General features: G+C 44.3%; 2 protein-coding genes across 5 annotated transcripts in view; one reads left to right on the forward strand and one right to left on the reverse strand.

The window, feature by feature from the left end:
• Positions 1-14,752, forward strand: part of smap1 (small ArfGAP 1) — a 351,079-nt gene extending 336,327 nt beyond the window's left edge. For all 4 annotated transcript variants that reach the window (XM_070884738.1, XM_070884739.1, XM_070884740.1 and 1 more), the window contains 2 exons: positions 9,401-9,714; positions 12,644-14,752. In XM_070884738.1, coding sequence (XP_070740839.1) covers positions 9,401-9,714; positions 12,644-12,778 — 449 coding nt within the window. In that variant the 3' untranslated portion in view covers positions 12,779-14,752. The remainder of the gene's footprint in view (positions 1-9,400; positions 9,715-12,643) is intronic.
• Positions 14,753-15,615: 863 nt separating this feature from the next.
• b3gat2 (beta-1,3-glucuronyltransferase 2 (glucuronosyltransferase S)) overlaps positions 15,616-25,645 on the reverse strand; it is a 161,320-nt gene continuing 151,290 nt past the window's right edge. The window contains exons 3-4 of the mRNA XM_070884318.1: positions 17,300-17,448; positions 15,616-15,717 (exon numbers count right to left, since the gene is read on the reverse strand). Of these exons, the coding sequence (XP_070740419.1) occupies positions 15,631-15,717; positions 17,300-17,448 (236 nt within the window). The 3' untranslated portion in view covers positions 15,616-15,630. The remainder of the gene's footprint in view (positions 15,718-17,299; positions 17,449-25,645) is intronic.

Raw genomic sequence — 25,645 nt, forward strand, 5'->3', positions numbered from 1 at the left:
ACAAGCAGTACAAATGCGGTATTGAACCATTTAGTACAGAACGAGGGGCCCAAGTTTCCACACGATAAAAAACGGGCTCCCCTCCGAGCTGGGCGCCCGTTTTTCACGCCTAAAACGGCGCCTAAAAAATAAAAATCGCGATTCTGGAGCGCTCTGCAGCTCTTTGTCTGTCTGGTGCGGCGCCCAGGGGGGCGGAGCCTACACGCGTGCTGATTTTGTAAGTGGGAGGGGGTGAGTACTATTTAAATTAGTTTTTTATCCTGCCAGCAACGCTGCGCGTGCGCATTGGAGCGTTCGCGCACGCGCAGTGTGAAAAAAACATTGGCACTCGCCCATTTTTGTAGTTCTTTGTAGCTGTTTAATTTTTGAACATTTTTTTAATAAAAGCACATTGCCATCAGCACTTGCAGCTTTCTCACTGTCTCCTCCACCCCCCCCCCCACCCCCCGGCGGGAAGAACGGGCGCCTCCTCCCCCACCCCCCACGGGGAAGAACGGGCACCTCAGGCTGACTGCAGCATTCTCCGTGCCTGAAGCACTTTCACACAGGTAGGAAGATGGTTTATTTAATCTTTTCTTTGCTTATAAATGTTTATTCAGGTTGGATTTATTTGCATAATATTTGTAGAAGTATAAATAAGGATTTATTGTAGAATTTAATGACTTCCCTTCCCCTCCCCCCCACCTCGTTCTGGACGCCTAATTTGTAACCTGCGCCTGATATTTTAATGTGTAGAACAGGTTTTTTCAGTTCTACAAAAACCTTCACTTGCTCCATTCTAAGTTAGTTTGGAGTACGTTTTCACTGTGGAAACTTTCAAATCAGGCGTCAGTGGCCGGACACGCTCCCTTTTGAAGAAAAAATTCTGTTCCAAAGTAGAACTGTTCTACCTGACTAGAACTGCAGAAAAAAAAATGTGGAGAATTGCGATTTCTAAGATAGTCCGTTCTCCACCAGTTGCTCCTAAAAATCAGGCACAAATCATGTGGAAACTTGGGCCCGAGAAGTCTGGAAACTGTTGACAAGGAAATAAACGAACAAACCAGTCCAGCAAGACCCTTTGAATTTTATTGTTATCATTTGGGATGGCACACTTCCCGGGAAGAAAATAAGTTACCTTACTCAGTAAAAGTAGAATACTATCTTGGCACAAATTACATATGCATAAACTGAGTTTAATTCATCCCTGTGCAACACGGTAAGATAAACTGAATTGCTGACACACTAGATGTGCTGGTTTTATACATTCATAATTCCTTTGTAGAACAGGCTCTGGCTTCGAGGGTCAATGGAGCAATGCACGAATATTTACAAGATACAGATGTAGATTAACCAGTGGGCTGGCTGATTTTTCTATTGGACCCTGCTCCTGGACACAGCAGGTAGAGTATACCGAAGTGCAACCCGTCTGCAGTGACCTGAACCCGCCTGTGTTTGCAGATTCTGCTCGTTTAAATGGCTCAAACGCTCCGTATCGTGCAATGCCTACTGCTTGGATGTGGGGGGAGTAAAGTCCAGCAGGGCTGTCGTGGGGGCCTGCTGGCTACCTCCAGCACCAGTCTCTGGTTCAGTGTCTTTTTAGGTCCTGCGTATTTGCTGCCTGCCCTTCTCCATTCCTCAGACTGGGGAAAGACTGGGTATGGAGCCTACAACCCACCTCTGGGTGCCCTGCTGAAGATACGAACATCCGTACGAACTTACAAAATTGATGGGCAGGAAAAGACCAACTGGTCCATCAAGCCTGGTCATCTCCTTGATGGCCAGAGCTTCATGACTAAATACTCCCTTCTTCTTTCCTCCCCCAGCTCTCTTTCTTGCTCTCTCTCTTTTTTTCTCTCTCTCTCTCTCTCTCTCTCTCTCTCTCTCTCTCTCTCAAAATAGCGGTTAAAATATAGCAGACAGCTGGAACATTAGCCCCGCACTAGTGATCTTGAACCCTCATGATGGGAGCTCTATAGACTGTGGGTTGATCCGAGATGGAGAGGGAAAGTAAACGGGTTCTGTACGGTGAACGCTGTTGTCACTGGAAGCAAGGGTTGGGCCTGTGCCCACTGACTGCTGTATCAACAAGGGAGATGGGGAAGCTGTCAGATTTTTTGGGAGGGGGTGCGTTCTATGGACTAAAGAACATTGTTATTGGGAAGTGGCACAGTGTGTCGATTGGTGGGGATGTTGCGTGAGAACTGTTCAGTGTGCCGAGAGCTATGCAGACTTCACAGTTTTGCAAAAGACCTGTTGAGACCAGAGTTATACTGAGATGCTGCTGTGAGAAAGTAGCGATATTTACCAAAAATAATTTTAGCAGGATGTGAAGAGTGGTGTTCCCCAGGGACCCATTTTGGAGTCTCAGGTTTTTGTTATATTTATCAATGACTGGGATGAAGGAATCGAGTTGTCTTTCGAGGTTTGCAGATGATACTAAGTTAGGAGGCACAGTAAGTTGTACTGATGGGAGCAGGACGTTATAAAGGGATACAGACTGATTAAATGAGTAGGTAAAACTGGCAGATTGGATCCAAGAAAGACAAATTGGAATATTTTTTTAATGAGTAAAGACTATGAGCTGTAGAGGAGCAAAGGGATTTAGGTATTCATTTACGCAAATCACTAAATGTTAGTGGACAAAAAGCTAATGAAATTTAGCCCTGGAGTACAAAGGGGTGCAAGTTATGTTCTAGTTATATAAAGCTCTGGTCAGACCCGATCTATTGTACTACATTCAGTTCTGGGCACCACACCAAAGGAAGGATATATTGTCCTGGGAGAGGGTGCAGCCCTCCCAGGGTGATACGAGGATTAAATTATGAAGACCAGTTGCTTACACTTAGGTTGTATTCCCTTGAGTTTAGGATGTTGAGAGATCATGGAATGATACAGCACAGAGGAGGCCATTCGGCCCATTGAGGTGGTTAAAATGAGGAATTGTATTTTGCTTTGATATGGTAGAGAGAAAGAAACTATTTCCTCTGGTGAGGGGAATCCAGAATAAGTGGGCACAATCTTAAAATTAGAGCTAGGCTGTTCAGGGGTGAAATCAGGAAGCACTTTTTCATTACAGAGGGTAGTGGAAATCTGGAATACTCTCTTCCAACCCCCCCCAGGCCCTCTTACTGCACCAGTGCAACAATTTCCCATTTCCAACAGATGTGGCCTCCCTGAGTGAGATCTGCCATTCGTGGGAAACTGATGTCTTGCAGTAGAAAACTTTACTAAAGTCTCCTTTGAAGACCCCATGCAAGATCACATTACTCTCAACTGGGTGACGTTGATGTGTTTTTCCTATCTTCCTTACATGTCAACGTTCTCTCTGGCCTCTGACACCTCTCCCACATGTCCATTTTTCAAGTGAGCCCAGTGCTGGCGGGTATTCATCTGTGGGTGGCACCCCAGCCAGTCCTGATTCTATCTTGCTGATGTGCACATTTTAAGATAGCGAGCAGGAGCCCTGGCTGATTTCGACCCACCCCCCACCCCACCCCACCCCAATTCAGAAGCAATGAGACCAATGGTAGCACCCATACCTGCCGCCCTGGCTCAGATCATCTCACAGTAACAAACCAGGGACGAAAGCCTGGACTTCCTAATCTGTACGGCAGTGCATTTGTCCTGTTCATTGGGGAGGGGTAGTTGGGGGTGGAGCGGGGGGGAAAAGAGCAAGAGCCTGTGTATATTTTTTGAGATGAGGAGGAATTGGAGGATCCTACTTTCGGTCCTCTTCTGGAGTGACGGGTGGGATTCATTTCTTTTTGCAGAAACATCTGAGGTCTAAAATTACGCACACACGACCACGAAAATCCACAGGAAGAGGCTGTCAATTACTTTGGCAACACATTTCCAGTCCTCAAACACCTGGAAGAACAGAAAAAAAGAACTTGCATTTATATAGCACCTTTCGCCGACTCACGGCATCCTAAGTCACTTCTTGGTCAATAAAGTACTTATTTTTGAAGTGTCGTTACTGTTGTAATGTAGGGAATGCGACAGACAATTTTCACACAGCAATGTCCCACAAATAACTAAACAATGTGATAATGACCAGATCATGTTTTTTAGTGATGGTGGTTGAGGGATACATATTGGTCCAAGCCACCGAAGAGAAACTCCCCTGCTCTTCACAATAGTGGCATGGGATCTTTCACATCTGCCTGAGTGGGTAGACAGTACTTAGTTTAACGTCTCATCCGAAAGACGGCACCTCTGACAGTACAGCACTCACTATCAGCTCTGATGGACGGAGCAACATTGTCCGCATGCCCGACACGCGACTCCTAAAACAAGCGCTCTACTCAGAGCTCCGACACGGCAAGCGAGTCCCAGGTAGGCAGAGGAAATGCCTCGCGGACTCCCTCAAAGTCTCCTTGAAAAAGTGCAACATCCCTGCCGACACCTGTGAATCCCTGGCCCAAGACCGCTCAAAGTGGAGGAGAAGCATCTGGGGAGATGCCGAACATCTCGAGTCTCTTCGCCGGGAGCACACGGAAGCCCAGCGGAAGGCGCGCACGACAATCCAAGCACCCCACCCCACCCACCCGTCCCTCCAACCATCATCTGCCCCACCTGTGACAGAGATTGTAGGTCCCGCATTGAACTCATCAGTCACCTGAGAACTCATAGTACGGAAGCATGTCATCCTCGACTCCGAGGGACTGCCTAAAGTAGAAGATTTAGAAACATAGAAAATAGGTGCACGAGTAGGCCATTCGAGTCTGCACCGCCATTCAATAAGATCATGGCTGATCATTCCTTCAGTACCCCTTTCCTGCTTTCTCTCCATACCCCTTGATCCCTTTAGCTGTAAGGGCCATATCTAACTCCCTCTTGAATATATCCAATGAACTGGCCTCAACAACTCTGCAGGAGGGAATTCCACAGGTTAACAACTCTCTGAGTGAAGAAGTTTCTCCTCATCTCAGTCCTAAATGGCCTTCCCCTTATCCTAAGACTATGTCCCCTGGTTCTGGACTTCCCCAACATCGGGAACATTCTTCCCGCATCTAACCTGTCCAGTCCCATCAGAATCTTATACGTTTCTATGAGATCCCCTCTCATCCTTCTAAACTCCAGTGAATAAAGGCCCAATTGATCCAGTCTCTCCTCATATGACAGCCCAGCCATCCCTGGAATCAGTCTGTTGAACCTTTGCTGCACTCCCTCAATAGCAAGAACGTCCTTCCTCAGACTAGGAGACCAAAACTGAACACAATATTCCAGGTGAGGCCTCACTAAGGCCCTGTACAACTGCATTAAGACCTCCCTGTTCCTATCTTCAAATCCCCTAGCTATGAAGGCCAACATACCATTTGCCTTCTTTACCACCTGCTGTACCTGCGTGCCCACTTTCAGTGACTGATGAACCATGACACCCAAGTCTTATTGCACTTCCCCTTTTCCTAATCTGCCGCCATTCAGATAATCTGTCTTTGTGTTTTTGTCCCCATAATGGATAACCTCACATTTATCCACATTATGCTGCAACTGCCATGCATTTGCCCACTCACCTAACCTGTCCAAATCACCCTGCAGCCTCACACCACCACCCAGCTTAGTGTCATCCGCAACCTTGGAGATATTACACTCTATTCCTTCATCTAAATCGTTAATGTATATTGTAAAGAGCTGGGGTCCCAGGATTGAGCCCTGCAGCACTCCACTAGTCACTGCCAGTCATTGTGAAAAGGATCCGTTTATGCCGACTCTCTGCTTCCTACTAGTTCTCTATCCACGCCAGTATATTACCCCCGATACCATGCGCTTTGATTTTGCACACCAATCTCTTGTGTGGGACCTTGTCAGAAGCCTTTTGAAAGTCCAAATACACCACATCCACTGGTTCTCCCTTGTCCACTCTACCAGTTACATCCTCACAAAATTCCAGAAGATTCGTCAATCCATGCTGACTTTCATAAATCCATGCTGACTTGGTCCGATCCCGTCACTGCTTTCCAAATGCACTGCTATTTCATCTTAATGATTGATTCCAACATTTTCCCCACTACTGAAGTCAGGCAAACCGGCCTATAATTACCCATTTTCTCTCTCCTTCCTTTTTTGAAAAGTGGTGTTACATTAGCTACCCTCCAGTCCATGGGAACCGATCCAGAGTCGATAGACTGTTGGAAAATGATCACAATGCATCCACTATTTCTAGGGCCACTTCCTTGAGTACTTTGGGATGTAGACTATCAGGCCCCGGGGATTCATTGGCCTTCAATCCCATCAATTTCCCTAACACAGTTTCCCGCCTAATAAGGATATCTTTCAGTTCCTCCTCCTGACTTGACCCACTGTCCCCTCGTACATTCGGAAGGTTATTTGTATCTTCCTTCGTGAAGACAGAACCGAAATATTGGCTCAGTTGGTCTGCCATCTCTTTGTTCCCCATTATAAATTCACCTAAATCCAACTGCAAGGGACCTACGTTTGTCTTCACGAATCTTTTTCTCTTCACATATTTATAGAAGCTTTTGCAGTCAGTTTTTATGTTCCCTGCAAGCTTCCTCTCGTATTCTATTTTCCCCTCCTAATTAAACCCTTCGTCCTCCTCTCTTGAATTCTAAATTTCTCCCAGTCCTCCGGTTTGTTGCTTTTTCTAGCCAATTTATATGCCTTTTCCTTGGCTTTAACACTATCCTTAATTTCCTTTGTTAGCCATGGTTGAGCCACCTTCCCAGTTTTATTTTTACTCCAGACAGGGATGTACATTTGCTGAAGTTCATCCATGTGATCTTTAAATGTTTGCCATTGCTTATCCACCGCCAACCCTTTGAGTATTCTTTGCCAGTCTATTCTAGCCAGTTCATGCCTCAAACTATCGAAGTTACCTTTTCTTAAGTTCAGGACTCTAGTTTCCGAATTAACTTTGTCACTCTCCATCTTAATAAGGAATTCTACCATATTAAGGTCACTTTTCCCCAAGAGGCCTCGCACAACAAGATTGCTAATTAGTCCCTTCTCATTACACATCACCCAGTCTCGGATGGCCAGCTCCCTGGTTGGTTCCTCGACATATTGATCTAGAAAACCATCCCTAATACACTCCAGGAAATCCTCCTCCACCGCATTGGGCTAACCTAACTGGTAGCAATCAGTGTGCAGATTAAAGTCACCCATGATTACTGCTGTACCTTTATTGCACACTTCTCTTATTTCTTGTTTGATGCTGTCCCCAACCTCGCTACTACTATTTGGTGGTCTATACACAACTCCCACTAGCGTTTTCTGCCCTTTGGAATTCCGCAGCTCCACCCATACCAATTCCACATCATCCCAGCTAATGTCCTTCCTTACAATTGCATTGATTTCTTCTTTAACCAGCAACGCCACCCTGCCTCCTTTTCCTTTCTGTCTATCCTTCCTAAATGCTGAATACCCCTGGATGTTGAGTTCCCAGCCTTGGCCACCCTGGAGCCATGTCTCCGTGATGCCAATCACATCATATCCGTTAACTGCTATCCACCTTATTCCGAATACTCCTTGCATTGAGGCACAGAGCCTTCAGGCTTGTCTTTTTAACACACTTTGCCCCTTTAGAATTTTGCTGTAATGTAACCCTTTTTGTTTTTTGCCTTGGGATTCTCTGCCCTCCACTTTTACTATTATCCTTTCTATATTTTGCTTCTGACTCCATTTTATTTCCCTCTGTCTCCCTGCATAGGTTCCCATCCCCCTGCCATATTAGTTTAGGTCATGCCCAGGTGCAGACCGTCCGGTTTGTACTGGTCCCACCTCCCCCAGAACCAGTTCCAATGTCCCAGGAATTTGAATTCCCCCCCGCCTTGTGCAACACTTCTCAAGCCACGTATTCATCTGAGCTATCCTGCGATACCTACTCTGACTAGCATGTGGCACTGATAGCAATCCCGAGATTACTACTTTTGAGGTCCTACTTTTTAATTTAACTCCTAGCTCCCTAAATTCGTCTCGTAGGACCTCATCCCGTTTTTTACCTATGTCGTTGGTACCAATGTGCACCACGACAACTGGCTGTTCACCCTACCTTTTCAGAATGTCCTGCACCCGCTCCGAGACATCCTTGACCCTTGCACCAGGGAAGCAATATACCATCCTGGAGTCTCGGTTGCGGCTGCAGAAACGCCTATCTATTCCCCTTACAATTGTATCCCCTATCACTATCGCTCTCCCACTCTTTTTCCTGCCCTCCTGTGCAGCAGAGCCAGCCAAGGTGCCATGAACTTGGCTGCTGCTGCCCTCCCCTGATGAGTCATCCCCCTCAACAGTACTCAAAACGGTGTATCTGTTTTGCAGGGGGATGACTGCAGGAGAGCCATGCACTTCTCTTCCTGCTGGTCTTCCATTCCCTATCTGGCTGTGGACCCTTTACCTGTGATAAGACCAACTCGCTACACGTGTTATCCACGTCATTCTCAGCATCGTGGATGCTCCAGAGTGAATCCACCTTCAGCTCCAATTCCACAACGCGGCACCTCAATTGCATATCCAAGTACTTTTTAAATGTAATGAGTGGTTCTGCCTCTACAACCCTTTCAGGCAGTGAGTTCCAGACCCCCACCACCCTCTGGGTGAGAAAAGTTCTCCTCAACTCCCCTCTAATCCTTCTACCAATTGCTTTAAATCTATGTCTCCTGGTTATTGACCTCTCCAAGGGAAATAGGTCTTCCCTATCCATTCTATTTGGGCCCGCATAACTTTATACATCTCAATCACGTCTCCCTTCAGCCTCCTCTGTTCCAAAGAAAACACCAGCATAATGAATCTTTCCTCATCGCTAAAATTTCCCAGTCCTGGCAACATCTAAATCTCTTCTGTACCCTCTCTAGTGCAGTCACATCTTTCCTGTAATGTGGTAATCAGAATGGGACACAGTACTCTAGCTGTGGCCTAACTAGTGTTTTATGCAGTTCAAGCTACGTTTTCTGGATGTGGCCAGTACTGGAATGGCCGCATTTATTGCCCATCCCTAATTGCCCTGTGAAGATGATGGGGCTTCTCCTTGTCCCACTGCAGTTCTTGCGCCGATGGTGATCCCACAATTACATTAAATGGGATTTCCAGGATTCTGACCCACTGAAAGAACAGTGATGTATGTCCAAGTCAGAATAGTATGTGACTTGCAGGGGAACTTCAAGCTGGTGATCTTCCCAGAATATTGCTGCTCTTGTCCTCCTGGGTGATAGAGGTCACAAGGGAGGTAGGCACTGTCAAAGCAACATTTGTTAGTTGCAGTGCAAACTGCAGCCACGATGCACTGGAATTGGAGGGCTTGTAAATCAAGCTTGCCCAGTCTCTCAAATCATGCAATTTATTTCTTATGTTTTTGTAGCCTACTTTAATTGGTTTCTGATTTTTTTTTTTGTAGTCTGTTTTGTCGTGTATCAGTGTGTGACTTTGTATCTTCACTGCACTGTTTTATTCTTTACAGCTGCTGTGTTCATGGCACCTCCTCCAATGCCGTATGCCTCGCACCCTGCGGCCAACTATCCTAATTTCCCTAGTCTCGGAGCACCTATGCCTGCGCCCGCTGGCATGATGGGGAATATGATGGGACAGTCGGTGGGTATGATGGGCCATCCAGCAGGGATGGTGGTTGGCATTGGAATGCCAAATGGATTTCTGAGCAGTGCACAAACTGGTGTCATCAGAGTTCCGGAGAACATGATGGGTTCCCAAGGAGGAATGGTGGGAAATTCATACAATGTGCAACAAAGCCAGCAACCACAGTGGAACCTCAGTCAGGTCAGTAAAGCCAAATATTGATTGAGTAAAGCGGGAAAGCCTTTACGGAAGGATTATTGATTATCAATAATATGCAATCCGAATTGTTGCTTTGTGGACTAAAAATTACCATTTGGACTTGTCGCAGGAAGTCTGCTGTGTTGTTTCTTCGCTGCAATAAATCAAGTGGATGATCGTTGTGTACTTCCCATGTTTCTGTATTAATTAAAATGTACCAGTATTACACTAGTGGGTGCTGTGAAGATAGCTGCCTGGGGTGTGACATTAATCATTGTCAGAAACGATATAACTTTTTTAAAAAAAAAATGCGTTTTTTTTTGTTAGTAATCCATTGATGCTGCAGAATTTTGATTGTCGAAAGCTCATACTGTGCTCTGCCATGGTAGTTTTTTTTAATAATGTTACTGACTATCTCAATGAATAATATGTTAACTGCAGTCCAACATAAAGAGAAAAAAAACAGATGTTGGGATTTCAGATCTCAATTTTTGATAATTGATTTAAAATTTGTCTCCCTTGTTGGATACAATGTACCTGGTTCTGGCTGGGTTTTGAACTGCTCAAAGGGATATTAAAGTGAAAACTGAGTGCTCAATCTTCAGAGATTAACCAAGAGAAATTATTCCTTCCCCGCGTCTTCCATAAGGGAAGAAATTGTGGCAATTGAAAGCACATCTGGAATTGGTGGGAGACCAGTCCGAAGGAGGTTTTCACGTTAGATAAGAAATTTGGTTCTGCTGTCTTAATATTTAAAATGTTTAGTCACTTATTGCAAAAGCCTATTTGATGCAAATTGTGGGCCCAGCATTTTAGCCATCCATAAGCCATCAACCTTTTGAATTTATCTGTATAACATTAATCTGTACGTACTGTTTATGTCACGGACATTGCCACAAGTGAAAATAACTGGAGAATGCATGAATGACGAGTAGAGCAATTAATACAGCGTTTAGAGTACAGGGTGGTATCAACAGGCAGTGTATATTTTCTTGTATAAAAAGCCTGCTTACTTGCCCAACTTAAAACCCAGCCCAGAGCAACAATAGTCCAGCAAGATTGCCAATTAATCCTTGCAGAACGCTCCTCCGGCCCCAGCGTCTGTCCTTCCCTCTGACCCTCCCTCCGGCCCCGGTGTCTGACCCTCCCTCCCTCCGGCCCCAGTATCTGACCCTCCCTCCCTCCGGCCCCGGTGTCTGACCCTCCCTCCCTCCGGCCCCGGTGTCTGACCCTCCCTCCCTCCGGCCCCAGTGTCTGACCCTCCCTCCCTCCGGCCCCAGTGTCTGACCCTCCCTCCCTCCGGCCCCAGTGTCTGACCCTCCCTCCCTCCGGCCCCAGTGTCTGACCGACCCTCCCTCCGGCCCCAGTGTCTGACCCTCCCTCCCTCCGGCCCCAGTGTCTGACCCTCCCTCCCTCCGGCCCCAGTGTCTGACCCTCCCTCTTTCCGGCCCCAGTGTCTGACCCTCCCTCCCTCCGGCCCCAGTGTCTGACCCTCCCTCCCTCCGGCCCCAGTGTCTGACCCTCCCTCCCTCCGGCCCCAGTGTCTGACCCTCCCTCCCTCCGGCCCCAGTGTCTGACCCTCCCTCCCTCCGGCCCCAGTGTCTGACCGACCCTCCCTCCCTCCGGCCCCAGTGTCTGACCGACCCTCCCTCCCTCCGGCCCCAGTGTCTGACCCTCCCTCCCTCCCCAGACCCTGACCCTCTCTCCCTCCCTCCGGCCCCAGACCCTGACCCTCCCTCCCTCCCTCCGGCCCCAGACCCTGACCCCAATCGTAGCCGCCCCCTCACCCCCCCCACTGAGCTAGCACTGACTAGGAGTGCTGACACCAATCGCAGCAAGTTAAAAGAATGCTTACTTTAGTTATCAGTATAAATTGCCCTAATTTCTTTGAAGAGAAATGTTGTGGTAAGTTGCTTTTTACGTTTGGACCTGGCTTTTAAATTAAATAATTTTATCTCTGCTCTTTTTCTGTTCCTAACCTATTAACCCACATATGGAAAGCTTGGGGCTTTGCTATTACTTCTATATAAAGCAGTGAATCATAGATATGTCGTGCCTGTGAAAATGAACATTGCTTTCTCTGCCAAATTCATGATAAGCAGTGAATTGCCTTCCTATTGACTGCTGGGAGCAATCCTAGTAATAGCTTTCTAGGTATCAGTATAAAATGGATTTTTATTTGATATAAATTAAGGATGCGTGGTAAAGCAATCGGAGTTTTTCTCTTGTGTATAACGAGTACTTTCAGATGGCAATCAGGATTTTTTGTACATTCTTAATTGGGCTAAAATATACCAACGGTCTCCCAAATGCATTTCAGTTGATAGCTTGCTTTTCAAGAGTAGTCTAAATGACAGTAATGTGTGCAGTCTAAATCTATGGTGTTGCTATCCTAATGGTTGGAGAACAGTTTGATGTACAGAATTTATTTCATGCTTAGAAGAGGAGTTAGGCTGGGGTTATATTTTTTGATGTCCTTCGTTCCACAATTATAAAATGTTTCACCAAGCAAAATTCTACAACACTACTAGATAACAAAAGGCTTTCCAAATGAATTAAATCTAACCATGCGGATTTTGTTTAAAATTGTGTTGGCTCTCCTCTTGTTGGAAACCAGTCATTACTTATTAATACTGACACTTAAATACTCTTTCTTCTACTCTCCTCGGCTATTGGTCTCCTTTCCTTCTTTCTTTCTTCTCTTTCTTTTTCTTCTTTTTCTTTTACTTTTTTTTTTCTTTTCGCAGGTGCGCGCGCACTCATTCTCTCTCTCATGCTCTCCTTTTTCTCTCCACTGTGTCTCTTTTTTTTTCTCTCCTTTCTCAAAGACGATTAAAAAAAATTAGCAAGGAGGTTGTCTACTCAGCACCTGTGTGGGATCTCACTAGTTGGGCATCTGGTGACTTTTTTTTTTGTCTCATTGCATTCACAGATGAATCAGCAAATGGCGGGAATGAATCTAAGTTGCCCCGGTGGCGTAATGGGCTTCAGCCAGCCTGCAGGCACAATGGGAGGATGGATGGGCAGTCCTGCAGGCCAAACTCTTAGCACTCAGCTGTGGAAATGACGGGAATTAAGAGCTGTGGCCCCCATCCCAGAATTATCCATCATCTCTTGATTGCATTACAGATTTGTTATTTTACCTATGTAAAAAAAATAAAATGCTCTGGTTTGACTGCTAATATTACCTAGTTGATCTAGACCATTCCTGGCAGTCTTTTGTTGATTCAGTCTAATTAAGTCATTCCCTGGTTAAACTATGGAATAGCAGTTTTCCTTCCCCCCCCCCCCCCCCCCCCACATGTCTTTTTCTAAAATGTATCCGTCACTGGCTGTCTGAGCAGTTTACAATAAATTGTGATGATATTGTTGCGTGACTTGTAGCTAGTACTTGAACTGCTAGGGAAAAGGGAAGTGAATTGTCATTTTAGCTTTCTGCCTTCAAAAACCCCATACTCTTGTAATGATAATTACCTAAAGACCCTGTAGAAAAAATTGTCTGAGCCGATGTGTGTTAAATAACTAAGTGTAAGTGTGTTTAAAAAGCTGTTCCTGGAATACCAACCATCTTTTTATTTTTGTTCCAACCATTTCTTTTGTTGTGGTGATATTATGATGGTGAAGCAAATAAAAGAAAGCAAAAGTTAGAAGAAAAATAAATCTGGATGGTAGAGTTAATGATTTGAACTTTCAGTTGGGTTTAGATCCCAGGAATTGAAAACAAAATACATATATTGCAACTCAGGTTTGAAACTTTTAATGCAATTGGCAAATTAATCATTCTTAGCTGGCTATTCCAGAGGTCCCTGTACCTTGTCGCAAGTTAACCTGTCAGTAAACTTTCTCTGCTTAAAGCCCTCCCACAGCTGGGTGATCTGCACCCCCACCTCGTCGCAAAAAGTTATCAGTAGATTGGCTTAAATGTTAAAGGACAAAGCAGTGCTAATATTGACTATGTAATGCAAACTTAAGCTGTCAAATCTGATCTGATATGTTAACCGGTTGCAAGGTACACAGATAAATAGGTAACGCATACCCTTAAGTGTCTGCTATAAATCAGTGTTTAACAAAGCTGAAATTATCTTTATCTATTTAAAGTTTATTAATACTGCTAGAAATAATTAACATGTTTAGGAGGTTCCAATACTTGATACTTGCAATTGCTGACTGTAAATATAGAACTGTAAACAGCCTATACATGTTTTCAGTGTTGTGGCTAACATTAATTTATTTTGGCTCTCATTCATGAACGATTCACTTCATGCACAATTCCACTAAATATTACAGCATTAGCACAATTAATATCAAGTGTCTGACAAATATTCTAAGTTTGTTTTCAACTATTTGAGCCAATTGTGATTGAATGTCTGTGGGTCTTTGAAAAGACAATCGAAAAGAAATATGTTTACGAAGTGTTTTTACTCCTTATTTTAAGATGGCATTTTTCATCACAGTAAGCGAACTGAAAATCCTCTCTGAGGGCTTGAGCTTTAGTTAATAGATGGAGTTGCAGTAGCAAAGCACTTGGGGGCAGAAACTCCAATGCTGTGCTCACCAGCCCATTTCCTTTGAAAGGTAGAAAATCCAAGGCTGACATGCGCAGAATTTGAATTTCTACCCCTTAATATTTAAAAAAAAATGATAGTACCAATTACAAATTATTGATGCACATCACGCAATGTTTGTCACACCTTAAACAGTTTATAGTTCTGTATTCACAGGTTTTAAAATAGTATTAATAGTGGTACAGGTATAAGAGTGTTTAAACATGCTATTGTAATATAAATGATAACTAGCTTTTTAAAAGCTGTTGCGTATTATAGCTTTGTTAAACCTTAACTGCTACTTAGTAACAGATACTTAAAATGAAGGGATACCAACTAAATGCACCAAACATGAATGGGGTAACTTCTCAAAACTTTGAATTTCCCCCGAGCTACATCCAGGTTTATTACTGCGGTTGTGTTTACATTTTATGGTGCCTAGTATAGCAAGTATGTTATTTCCCTGTATTAAACCAATTAAACCACTATCTATTGTGCGTGTTGTCTCTGAATTATTTCATTTGTTGTTTGGTGTCATGGGCTGGGAAACACTGTTGGGTGCACTCACACTATAATCTGCAGTGTCAGTGCTGGCAGGTTTTGTATCGCACTAATGCCACAGTTATAGTATAGATGCAATCTGAATCAGGGCCCAAACTAATACCACTGCATGTTGAGACTTACCGAAGCAGGTAGTCTCACTCCGTTTCACTTCAGAATCAGCTCAAGCCTTAACAACGGATTTACACTACGCACATTCAGTGTTGGTGTGAGTGGTTTTATAAACATAGAAACATAGAAAATAGGTGCAGGAGTAGTCCATTCGGCCCTTCGAGTCTGCATCACCATTCAGTAAGATCATGGCTGATCATTCACCTCAGTACCCCTTTCCTGCTTTCTCTCCATACCCCTTGATAGAAACTTTGCGCTAAACTTGTGTAGTATGTATGCACCAATTGGTGTATTACTGCTCAACAGCACTGTGCTGCATTCAATTTGTGTTAAGCAATGTGCTTGTAGTGTTAAAGGTATAACACCACGTGGAAGAGGCATTTTTTAAAGTGTATAATTTGAAGTGTGCAGATATAAAAATGATTCAACTACACAAGCAAAAGAACTTTCATTTGGTTATGGCACACCTTTTATTGAAATGAATGTCGTAATAAGAAACATGCAGATGGAGACGTATGGAACTTTTGTAAACTTTTTTTGAGATTGATGCTGCTGTGAACTGTTTTGCGTTGAAAAATGAGCCAGGTGAATAGCTTCCTCTTCCTGCTGCTATCACAGATCCGTTTTGTAAACAGTTCAGGCGCAGTTTTTCCAGAGCTTCCTGTACTCCAGATACCCCTCAGTATTCTCAGAACCGTGATTTCTAAACTTCAATGTGAATTACGTCCTGGTTGTGTTTAGGCTCAAATACGAGGTTTGCCTTCTCGGTCCGTGTGTGCCAAACAAGCACCTAAAATATAAAAAAGGAAAGAATTAGTTTTTGAATAAATAGTCAGCACAGAAGGGGGCCATTTGGTAGAGCTGTCCAATTAATCCCATTCCCCTGCTCTTTCCCCATAGCCCTGCCAATTTCTCCTTTCCAAGTACGTATCCAATTCTTTTTTGAAAGTTATTATTGAATCTGCTTTCAGGTGGTGAATTCCAGATCATAATTTGCTGTGTCAAAATATATATTTTTTAATTCTCATCCCTCCCCCCCCCCCCCCCCCCCCCCCAACACGGCTTTTATGCCAATTAACGTAAATCTCTTTCCTCCGCTTACCGAACTCGCTGCCAGTGGGAACAGTCTCTCCCTACCTACTCTTATCAAAAGCCCTCATAATTTTGAATGTCTTATTAAATCTCTGATACGGCCGATGGCCGTGAAAGGCGCACTATAAATGCAAGTTATCAAATCTCCCCTTAACCTTCTCTGTTCTAAGGAGAACAATCCCAATGAATGCAACTGATGTTGACCTACCAATCTTTGTTGTAAAGAGTCTAGTTCATTTATAAATCTATGAGGATTTAAATTTCTTTAGCACTAACTAGCACCACACCCCTCCACCCCCATCATTACTTAGGTGTAATTTTGGGTGACCTAGATCCTTTTACTTTGGAGTCCTGCATCATTAATGAGACAAATATTCACAATCTGGTTTTGAAAGGTTGGAAGATGATACAGTTGCTCAATGAAGCAAGTCGCCACCCCTAGGATTGTCTAGAGAGGAATCCGTCAAGTTCAGTGATAATTTAATCATAGTATTACTCAACTTAATTCATGATGATCCTTTCATTTTGCGATCAATTAGAGATGATGGAAAGGCCAATTCTGACATGTTTTGGGAAATGCCTTGGGGTTCAGCCCATCCAGATCCTGTACCATCATCCAACACAATTTTTCATCTATATATCTACAAAACCCCCATTTCACTCTACTCCGTGCTTACAGATACCTTTTGATTATGGAACCACGCCCAAACCGCACCCCTTGTTCGCATGGGTTAGTACTTGTACCTCCTGGACTTCCCCCATTCTTCGCATGTGCCTGTGTCCTGAAGAAATTGGTCTGTGCTCGAATTGATTCCCCAGCTGTGGAATCTGCCCCCTTTATCACCACAGATTCATGCAAGTTACTCACAAGTCATCAGCACAACTTAAGAGCAACTACACTTGCCCAACAGTATTGCATGTGTGCAGTTAGTTCAAAGATTCAGGTTTGGGACTTTTAAACAATTCGGCTGGGTGGGTCCATCCTCTATCAGGAGAATATCCGTACGGGTCAACAATGACAAAAACACTATGGATGGGCTGATGGACTGGTTGCAGCTTTATCTGAGAAGGTGGGCCCAATGACAAATATTACTGGTGGAAAATGTCTAGCCATGCCGCAAACAGCATTTCTTATTGGGGGCACTTGGTTAGTGTCTTCCCCCACCCCCAACAGCAAGGGCCCTTTATACTGCTACTTCCATGGCGATCTTGCTATTGGAGTCGGCAAAGGGCTACGAGTGGGAGTTGATTGTGTCGAGCTGATATGAGTAGAGTCATACCTTGGTGCAGTTAGCAGCTTTTGGCTCAAGTTCTTGGACGGTTGTAATTTGTTTCAGAAAGTCTGATTCCTGCATTCCCGGCTGCGATCCACCCCGCTTGAAGACAGCTTTGGGATTTGATAGAATAACTTTCAGATTCACGGCAAATCCTATTTGAAAACAAAATGAGTCTCTTAGATGTATTGTGATGTGTTCATGTTCTCTAGACATCCGTCCCTGAACAAGTGGTTCCGTAATACCTTTTGCCTCCCATGCTTGCAGAACTCTCCCCATTTACACTGCAGCTGATCAACAAACAATTGCTTCTGAGCAATCTTTTGCTGGTGCAGTCCAAAAGACATGGGGGTCAGGTTTCTGCTTGTTTTCTCTATTTATATTGGCACAATTGGTTGAACCAGCGCAAAATATTGGGAATTTAAACCTAAGTTATGCCTAATAATAATTATGTTTGTTTTCTGCAATATTTTACGCTGGTCCAAGATTCAATGCACTCTGATCAGGCCCGTCCACAAAATTGGCCACACCCCCAGGTCAATATCGCGGATTCTCCCGTTTTTTTTATTCGTTCCTGAGATGTGGGCGGCGCTGGCTAGGCCAGCATTTATTGCCCATCCCTAATTGCCCTTGAAAAGGTGGTGGTGAGCCGCCGCCTCGAACTGTGGTGAAGGTACTCCCACAGTGCTGTTAGGGAGGGAGTTCCAGGATTTTGACCCAGCGATGATGAAGAAACGGTGATATAATTCCAAGTCAGGATGGTGTGTAACTTGGAAGGTAACTTGCAGGTTGTGGTGTTCCCATGCGCCAGCTGCCCTTGTCCCTCTAGGTGATAAAGGTCTGGGAGGTGCTGCCGAAGGAACCTTGGCGAATACACTGGCTCGGGAAGGCGCTTCAAATTGTGCTCATTCTCTCAAGTGCACAGGCATTAGTAAGCACATTTTAAATGTTTTTCATATCAAGAAATACAAAATTTTCTAAGAAACTAATGTGTACACCTATTAAATGGTTCAGTCTAGTTTTTCTAAGTCATTTTCAGTCATTTTAAATAGTTACTCACAGGTAAGGACACCATTATTAAAAGTTATTTTTGGTGATAAACCTATTTTCAGTGTATCAATAAAACTGCGCCAGGTTACCATGCTTAAATATATTGTGGAATACTTTTTATGGAAAGAACAAAAAGGAACTGATTGCACTGGTTCGTAGAAAATGTTTGATTATGCCAATTTTAACAGAAACATGACACCTAAACTAACAAGTGCAATTTCAAGCACATTCTAGGTGCAATTTCCTGATTCTGCCCAAAGCGGAAGCTCCGCCACCCCCTGGCCCATGATTTGCAACTTTGTCAGGCAAGCAAACGGTCCTTGTCTAGTGGTTGGCGAAGGTCAGTGCAGCCCAATCATTGGGAAACCACATGGTTTGCCTGCACCCAGGATAAGTAACGGCCAGTGGCTGTGTCGTTTATGTTGTTGTCGCTGCCCTACTGCCTGAAGAGATGCCAATGAAAGGCACCTCTTTGGGTCTCTGCATCTCCAAAAGCCACTGTCTTATTAACCATAAGGTGCTACAACTAACTCAGGGTTTGCTGCCTCCACATGCTGTGAGGTAAATGAACTATTAAAAATTCATGAGGTTGCTTGTCCTGTATTGAAATTAATACCAAGAAAGTTCAAGGTTTGAAAATAAATTAAACCGATAGTTTTGCTAGCTTACATTTACACTCTGTGTTGTCTCGCTTTTCTAAAACCACTGATTTTTTTTTAGTCCAAAATCATGAACTCTTATCCATCAATATTTTAGTATAACAGTTTTGTTGAGGATATTTCAGTTCCCTGAAATGTAGGAGACGCGACTACTCGAATGCTCTCCTCCACCCTCCGTAAACTTCAGCTCATTCACACTCTGCTGCCTATATCCTAAGCTGCACCCAGTCCCGTTCATCCATCACCTCTGTGCTCGCTGACTTGCACTAGCGCCCAGTCCCACAACGCCTCCAATTTAAATTCTCATCCTTGGGTTCAAATCCTTCCAAGTGACCAGAGAAGCAACCCAAACCAATAGAAATATTGGACAGGATATTCTATGGGTGGGGACAGGACTGTCTGGGTGCCTGCAAAATGACTCGTTCTAACAGAGCATTAGTTTGAAATAGTACAGGTACATGAATGCAAGAAGCAGAATAGAACAATTCTAGTGACAAGCTGATTAGAGGTATATTTCCCTCATTAGTGTTTCTGACCGAGAGCATCTCCTGCTTCAGGAATTTGGGAATGTGCCCCCTCCCCCCCATGGTTTTACATCCTTTGAACTCGAGGTCAGCACTGTGCACTGCTTGATCTGAGTGAAGTTTCTTAGTGGTGCCTGGAGACACCTAGTGGTAGGGAAGACAAGTGCAGTAACCACTTTCACTTCGACTGCGAATACTGTTTGGATGTTGCTCTGTGACTGTAGGTCTGGTTCTGGGGGCTTTGCTACTAACAGACTCAACTATTCCAATGCACTCCTGGCTGGCCTCCCACCTTGACCCTCCCTGAGCTTGCCCAAAATTCTGCTACCCGGCATTCACCCGTCACCCCAGTGCTCGCTGACTGACATCGAGTCCCAGTCCGGCAACGCCTCCGTTTTAAAATTCTCATCCTTGTTTTCAAATGTATCCATGGCCTCGCCCCTCCCTATCTTTGTAAATGGGCACTTGCATAATTTGATAAGACCAACTAAATACTTGTAAAATTGTAAAGTTTAAATTTGTCATCTGACCGGTCAACAATTTAAAAAAATTTGTTCCTGAGATGTGGACGTCGCTGGCAAGGCCAGCATTTATTACCCATCCCTAATTGCCTTTGAGAAGGTGGTGGTAAGCCGCCGCTTTGAACCGCTGCAGTCCCTGTGGTGAAGGTACTCCCACAGTGCTATTAAGGAGGGAGTTCCAGGATTTTGACCCAGTGTCGATGAAGGAATGGCGATATATTTCCAAGTCAGAACTATGTGTGACTTGGAGGGGAACTTGCAAGTGATGGTGTTCTCATGCACCTGCTGCCCTTGTCCTAGGTCAGGGGTGGGCAATGATTTGGGCTGGGGGGCCACTTAACAGGTTTTGGTGAGTACTGAGGGCCGGCCACTAATGTTCCACCAATCGCGTGTTCCTGTGCAAGCCGCTCCTGTCGCTGGAAGAGATACTGTGCGAGCTGCTGCATATCGGCCACCCACGCAGCAAATTTAAAGGGAATATCTGCATAAACATAAATTCAGATAGTAGTCCGATGCTACCTTACATACATAACATGTATTCGATACTACTTAGAAATAAATCAAAGATAAAAATTGAAAAGGTTGTGGTAATTTCTGGTCTCTTGTAAATCACTGCTGTGAAATGGAACTGTGCCCACTTTAGAGCCTGTGTCAGCATCAATTTCCCACCTCAGTCATCTGCAAAGATTACTTATGCCGTCCCAATTGGTGCCAGGTGTGAACTCCCCTGCCGTCGTACTCTGGATACCGGGAGGTAAAAGATTTGTGGAGATGAGCAGCAATGACTCTACTCTAAGATGGATAGGGCATATTCGAATATGCAGTGCATTCTGGATATGGCCGTCCACCATTGGGGCCCAAAATCACGGAACGGATCCTTTTAAGATCGGGCAAGGGAGAATCGCTTTTGCAAATTATTAATTTGAATGAAATATTAGTATGTTTTTTCCTTGGCTGCAGTTCGGGTCTGTCTCTGATCCATGAGAAGGGAAAGTGGATAGAAAAATGTGCAGCTTGACCTCTGGTTTGTGTTCTATTTCTGTTCCATCCAATGGGCCGGATAGAAAGACGAGGTTAGCCGGATATGGCCTGTGGGCTGTATTTTTACCACCATCGTTCTAGGTGTTAGAGGTTGTGGGTTTGGGAGGTGCTGCCAAAGAAGTTTTGATGAGTTGCTGCAGCCACAGTGCGCTGGTGATGGATGGGGTGCCTCTCAAGTGGGCTGCATTGTCCTGGCTGGTGTTGAGCTTCTTGAGTGTTGTTGGAGTTGCACTCATCCAGACAAGTGGAGATTATTCCATCACACTCCTGACTTATGCCTTGTAGATAGTGGAAATACCTTAGGGGAGTCAGGAGGTGAGACACTCGCCACAGAATACCCAGCCTCTGACCTGCTCGTGTTGCCACAGTATTTATGTGTCTGGTCCAGTTAAGTTTCTGGTCAATGGTGACCCTCAGGATGTTGATGATGGGGGAGTCAGCGATGGTAATGCCATTGAATGTCAAGTAGAAGTGGTTAGATTCCCTCTTGGAGATAGTTGTTGCCTGGCATTTGTGTGGCATAAATGTTACTTGCCACTTATCAGCCTAAACCTGAATGTTGTTCTGGTCTTGCTGCATGAGGGCATAGGCTGCTTCATTATCTGAGGAGTTGTGAATGGAACTGAACACTGCAATCATCAGCGAACATCCCCACTTTTAACCTTATGATGGAGGGAAGGTCATTGATGAAGCAGCTGAAGATGGCTGGGCCGAGTACATGCCCTGAAGTGGGCATCTTTCCTTGTACTTTTAGGAGCAACTGCATGGTTGATATTGTAGCTCGATTTTCCCAGTGCTGTACCGAAGGCGTGCTGCACTATCGGAGGTGCCCTATTTCCAATGGGAAGTTAAGCCGAGGCCACATCCGCCCTCTCAGGGTGATGTAAAAGATTCCATGGTGCTATTCAAAGAGCGGGGGAGTTCTCTTGATATCCTGGCCAATATTTATCCCTCAACCAACATCACTAAAAACAGATGATCTGGTCATTTATTTTAATGCTTTTTGTGGGAGCTTACTGTGCGCAAATGCGCTGCCATATTTCCTACATCACAAGTGACTACACTTCAAATGTACTTAATTGACTGTAAATCACCGTTGGGGCATCCTGAGGTAATTGAAGGCACAGTATTATTGCATAGCTTTCCTTACATTACGTAAAGATGAGAACAGCACGTGATCCCTCTTATAGTGGTTCATTTGGGCTGGAAATACCAAGTACATAAGAACATAAGAAATAGGAGAATAATAGGCCATTTGGCCCCTCGAGCCTGCTCCGCCATTCAATAGGATCATGGCTGATCTGATCATGGCCTCAAGTCCACTTTCCTGCCTGCTCCCCATAACTCTCGACTCGCTTATCTTTCAAAAATCTGTATCTCCACCTTAAATATATTCAATGACCCAGCCTCCACAGCTCTCTGGGGTAGAGAATTCCAAAGATTCATGACTCTCAGAGAAGAAATTCCTCCTCAGTCCCTTATTAAATGGGCGACCCCTTATTCTGAAACTATGCCCCCGAGTTCTACATTCCCCCACGAGGGGAAACATCCTCTCTGCATCTACTGTGCCAAGCCCATTCAGAATCTTACATGTTTCAATAAGATGACCTCATTTTTCTAAACTCCAATGAGTATAGGCCCAACCTGCTCAACCTTTCTTCATATAACAACCCCTTCATCTCAGGAATCAATCTCGTGAACCTTCTCTGAACTGCCTCCAGTGCAAATATATCCTTCCTTAAATAAGACCAAAACTGTATGCAGTACTCCAGGTGTGGTCTTACCAAGCCCTGTACAGTTGTAGCAGGTCTTCCCTACTTTTAGACTCCATCCCCCTTGCAATAAAGACCAACATTCCATTTGCCTTCCTAATTACTTGCTGTACCTGCATGCTAACTTTTTGTGTTTCATGTACAAGGACCCCAGGTCCATCTGTACTACAGCATTTTATAATCATTCCCCATTTAAATAATAATTAGCTTTTTTATTTTTCCTACCAAAGTGGATAACTTCATATGTTCCCACATTATACTCCATCTGCCAAATTTTTGCCCACTCGATTAGCCTATCTATATCCCTTTGTAGATTTGTTGCGTCCTCCTCACAACTTGCTTTCCCACATCTTTGTAGCCAAATTTGCTGATGATACATTATACTCGATGCCTTCATCCAAGTCATTACTATAAATTGTAAATAGTTGAGGCCCTAGCACTGATCCCTGTGGCACCCCACTAGTTACAGTTTGCCAACCTGAAAATGACCCATTTATCCCGACTTTCTGTTTTCTGTTATTTAGCCAATTTTCTATCCACGCTAATATATTACCCCCAACCCTGTGAGCTCTTGTGCAGTAACCTTTTATGTGGCACCTTATCAAATGCTTTCTGGAAATCCAAATACATGACATCTACTGGTTCCCCTTTATCCACCCTGCTCATTACATCCTCAAAGAGCTCCAGCAAACATGATTTCTCTTTCATAAAACCATGCTGATTCTGTGGGTTTGTAAATCACAGTGTCTTTCTCCTAAATGTGTGCTGACTGTCCTGTAACAGGAGAAAAATTCTCGTCACCTCCCCCATGGCTTTTTTGCCACAGTCCAAAAGTTCACCTCAAAGATCTCTCTAGATTGTTTCAAAGGTTTTTCCTACAATAGATGTTAAAAGATAATGGCCCAGAATTTGCAGTCAGAGGCCTCCCGTGGGCAGATGTCCCCGACAGCAAAAATATTCTACAAAAGTATCTGTTGTTCATGGAGTTATGAGGACTTCTGGTCCTGAGCCCACATATCCCAGCAGGGTATGCACCTCGTACGCATCACTGGGATCACACAGGCCAGCCCAACCTATCAGAGATGGGCTATTCCCATTCATAGTTACCATAAGTATGAACGGGAATACCTCCCAAAACACAAAAGCACATCAGATAATTTTTTTTAATCACTTATTTAAAATGAATCAAAATGGAATGTAATTATTTAAAACAATTTATTTTGAAAAATAAATTTACATATTTTAAAGGGTCTAAAAATAAACTTATTTAATAGGATTTAAAACGTTTAAATTATTGAAAAATATGTATTATTCTGTGTTTTAAAAGTCTTATGCTGATAAGCCTGCTTTTATCAGTTGTAAGAATTTGAAGGTCATTTGTTGGGCAGGAGTTGGGCAACTAGCCCAACTCTCCGCCCGCGGAGCCCCTTTAGTTTCGGAGGCGTGCGATCTGATCTGTCGAGAATTCTTGACAGATCGCAAGTTCCGGGTTTAGGGACAAGCACGTCGCATACCTAAACCCAGAACCTGCGGGGATCCCACGGATGTATGCGCACCTCGTACACACCCATGGGGAGCGCAAATTCAGGCCCAATGGTCTGTAATTTCGTAGTTTATCGCGGGAGTCTTTTCTAACTAATCCAGTTTTGCTAGCTACTTCTGGAACCTCTCTCAGGCTTCAAGATGTCAGTTAAAGGTCCATTAATTTCCCTACCTCCTTTAAGTCCCATGGATACGAGTTGCTCAACACAGGTAGCTTTAATTTGCCTACAACCGTGGAAATTAATGCATCCAGGATTGACATAGTTACATTGACTAGGTCAAATTTCAGAAATCCAGGTCTTGAATCATAGCATGATATAGCACAGAAGGTGGCCATTCGGCCGATCGTACCTGTACCGGCTCTTCGACAGAGCTATCCAATTAGTCCCACTCCCCTGCTCTTTCCCCGTAGCCCTGCAAATTTCTACTTTTAAATATTTGAAAGTTACTATTGAATCTGCTTCCAGCACAATTTCAGGCAGTGCATTCCAGATCATCATAACTCGCTATGTGGAGAAATTCTCCTCACCTTCCCCAAGGCTTTTTTTGCCTTTATCTTAATGCTGTCCCTCCTGTCAGTGGATAGAGTTTCACCTTATTTACACATTGTCAGAATTTTGAACATCTCTGTTAAATCTCTCCTTAACTGCCCCTTACTGGCTGAAGAAGTGGCCATTGGCTGACATATTGGCTCCCATCAGATGGCAGTTTTTTTTTTCCTAGAGCCAGCTCACTTCCAAGAACTCGGGACACTCACAAAATGGTAAGAAAAATGTTTTGTTAAAGAATAACAACAATTTGTACTTATATAGCTCCTTTGATATAGTGAAACATCCCAAGACGCTTTACAGGAATATTATAGGATAAAAATTTGACACCGATCTGCATAAGTAGAAATTAGCGCAGGTGACCAAAGAGCGTCTTAAGGAGCATCTTGAAGGAGGAAAGAAAGGTAGAGAGACGGAGAGGTTTAGGCAGGGAGTTCCAGAGCTTGGGGCCTAGGCAACAGAAGGCACGACCACCAATGTTTGAGCGATTACAATCAGGGATGTTCAGGAGGGCAGAGTTAGAGGGGTGGCGATATCTCAGGGGTGTTTTGGGGCTGGAGGAGATTACAGAGTTCGGGAGGGGCGAGGCCATGGTGGAATTTGAAAATAAGGATAGGAATTTTGAAATCGAGGCGTTGCTTAACTGGAAGCCAATGTAGGTCAGCGAGCACAGGGGCAATGGGTGAGCGGGACTT

The sequence above is a fragment of the Pristiophorus japonicus genome, chromosome 7, assembly GCF_044704955.1.
Source record: "Pristiophorus japonicus isolate sPriJap1 chromosome 7, sPriJap1.hap1, whole genome shotgun sequence".
NCBI lineage: Eukaryota > Metazoa > Chordata > Chondrichthyes > Pristiophoridae > Pristiophorus > Pristiophorus japonicus.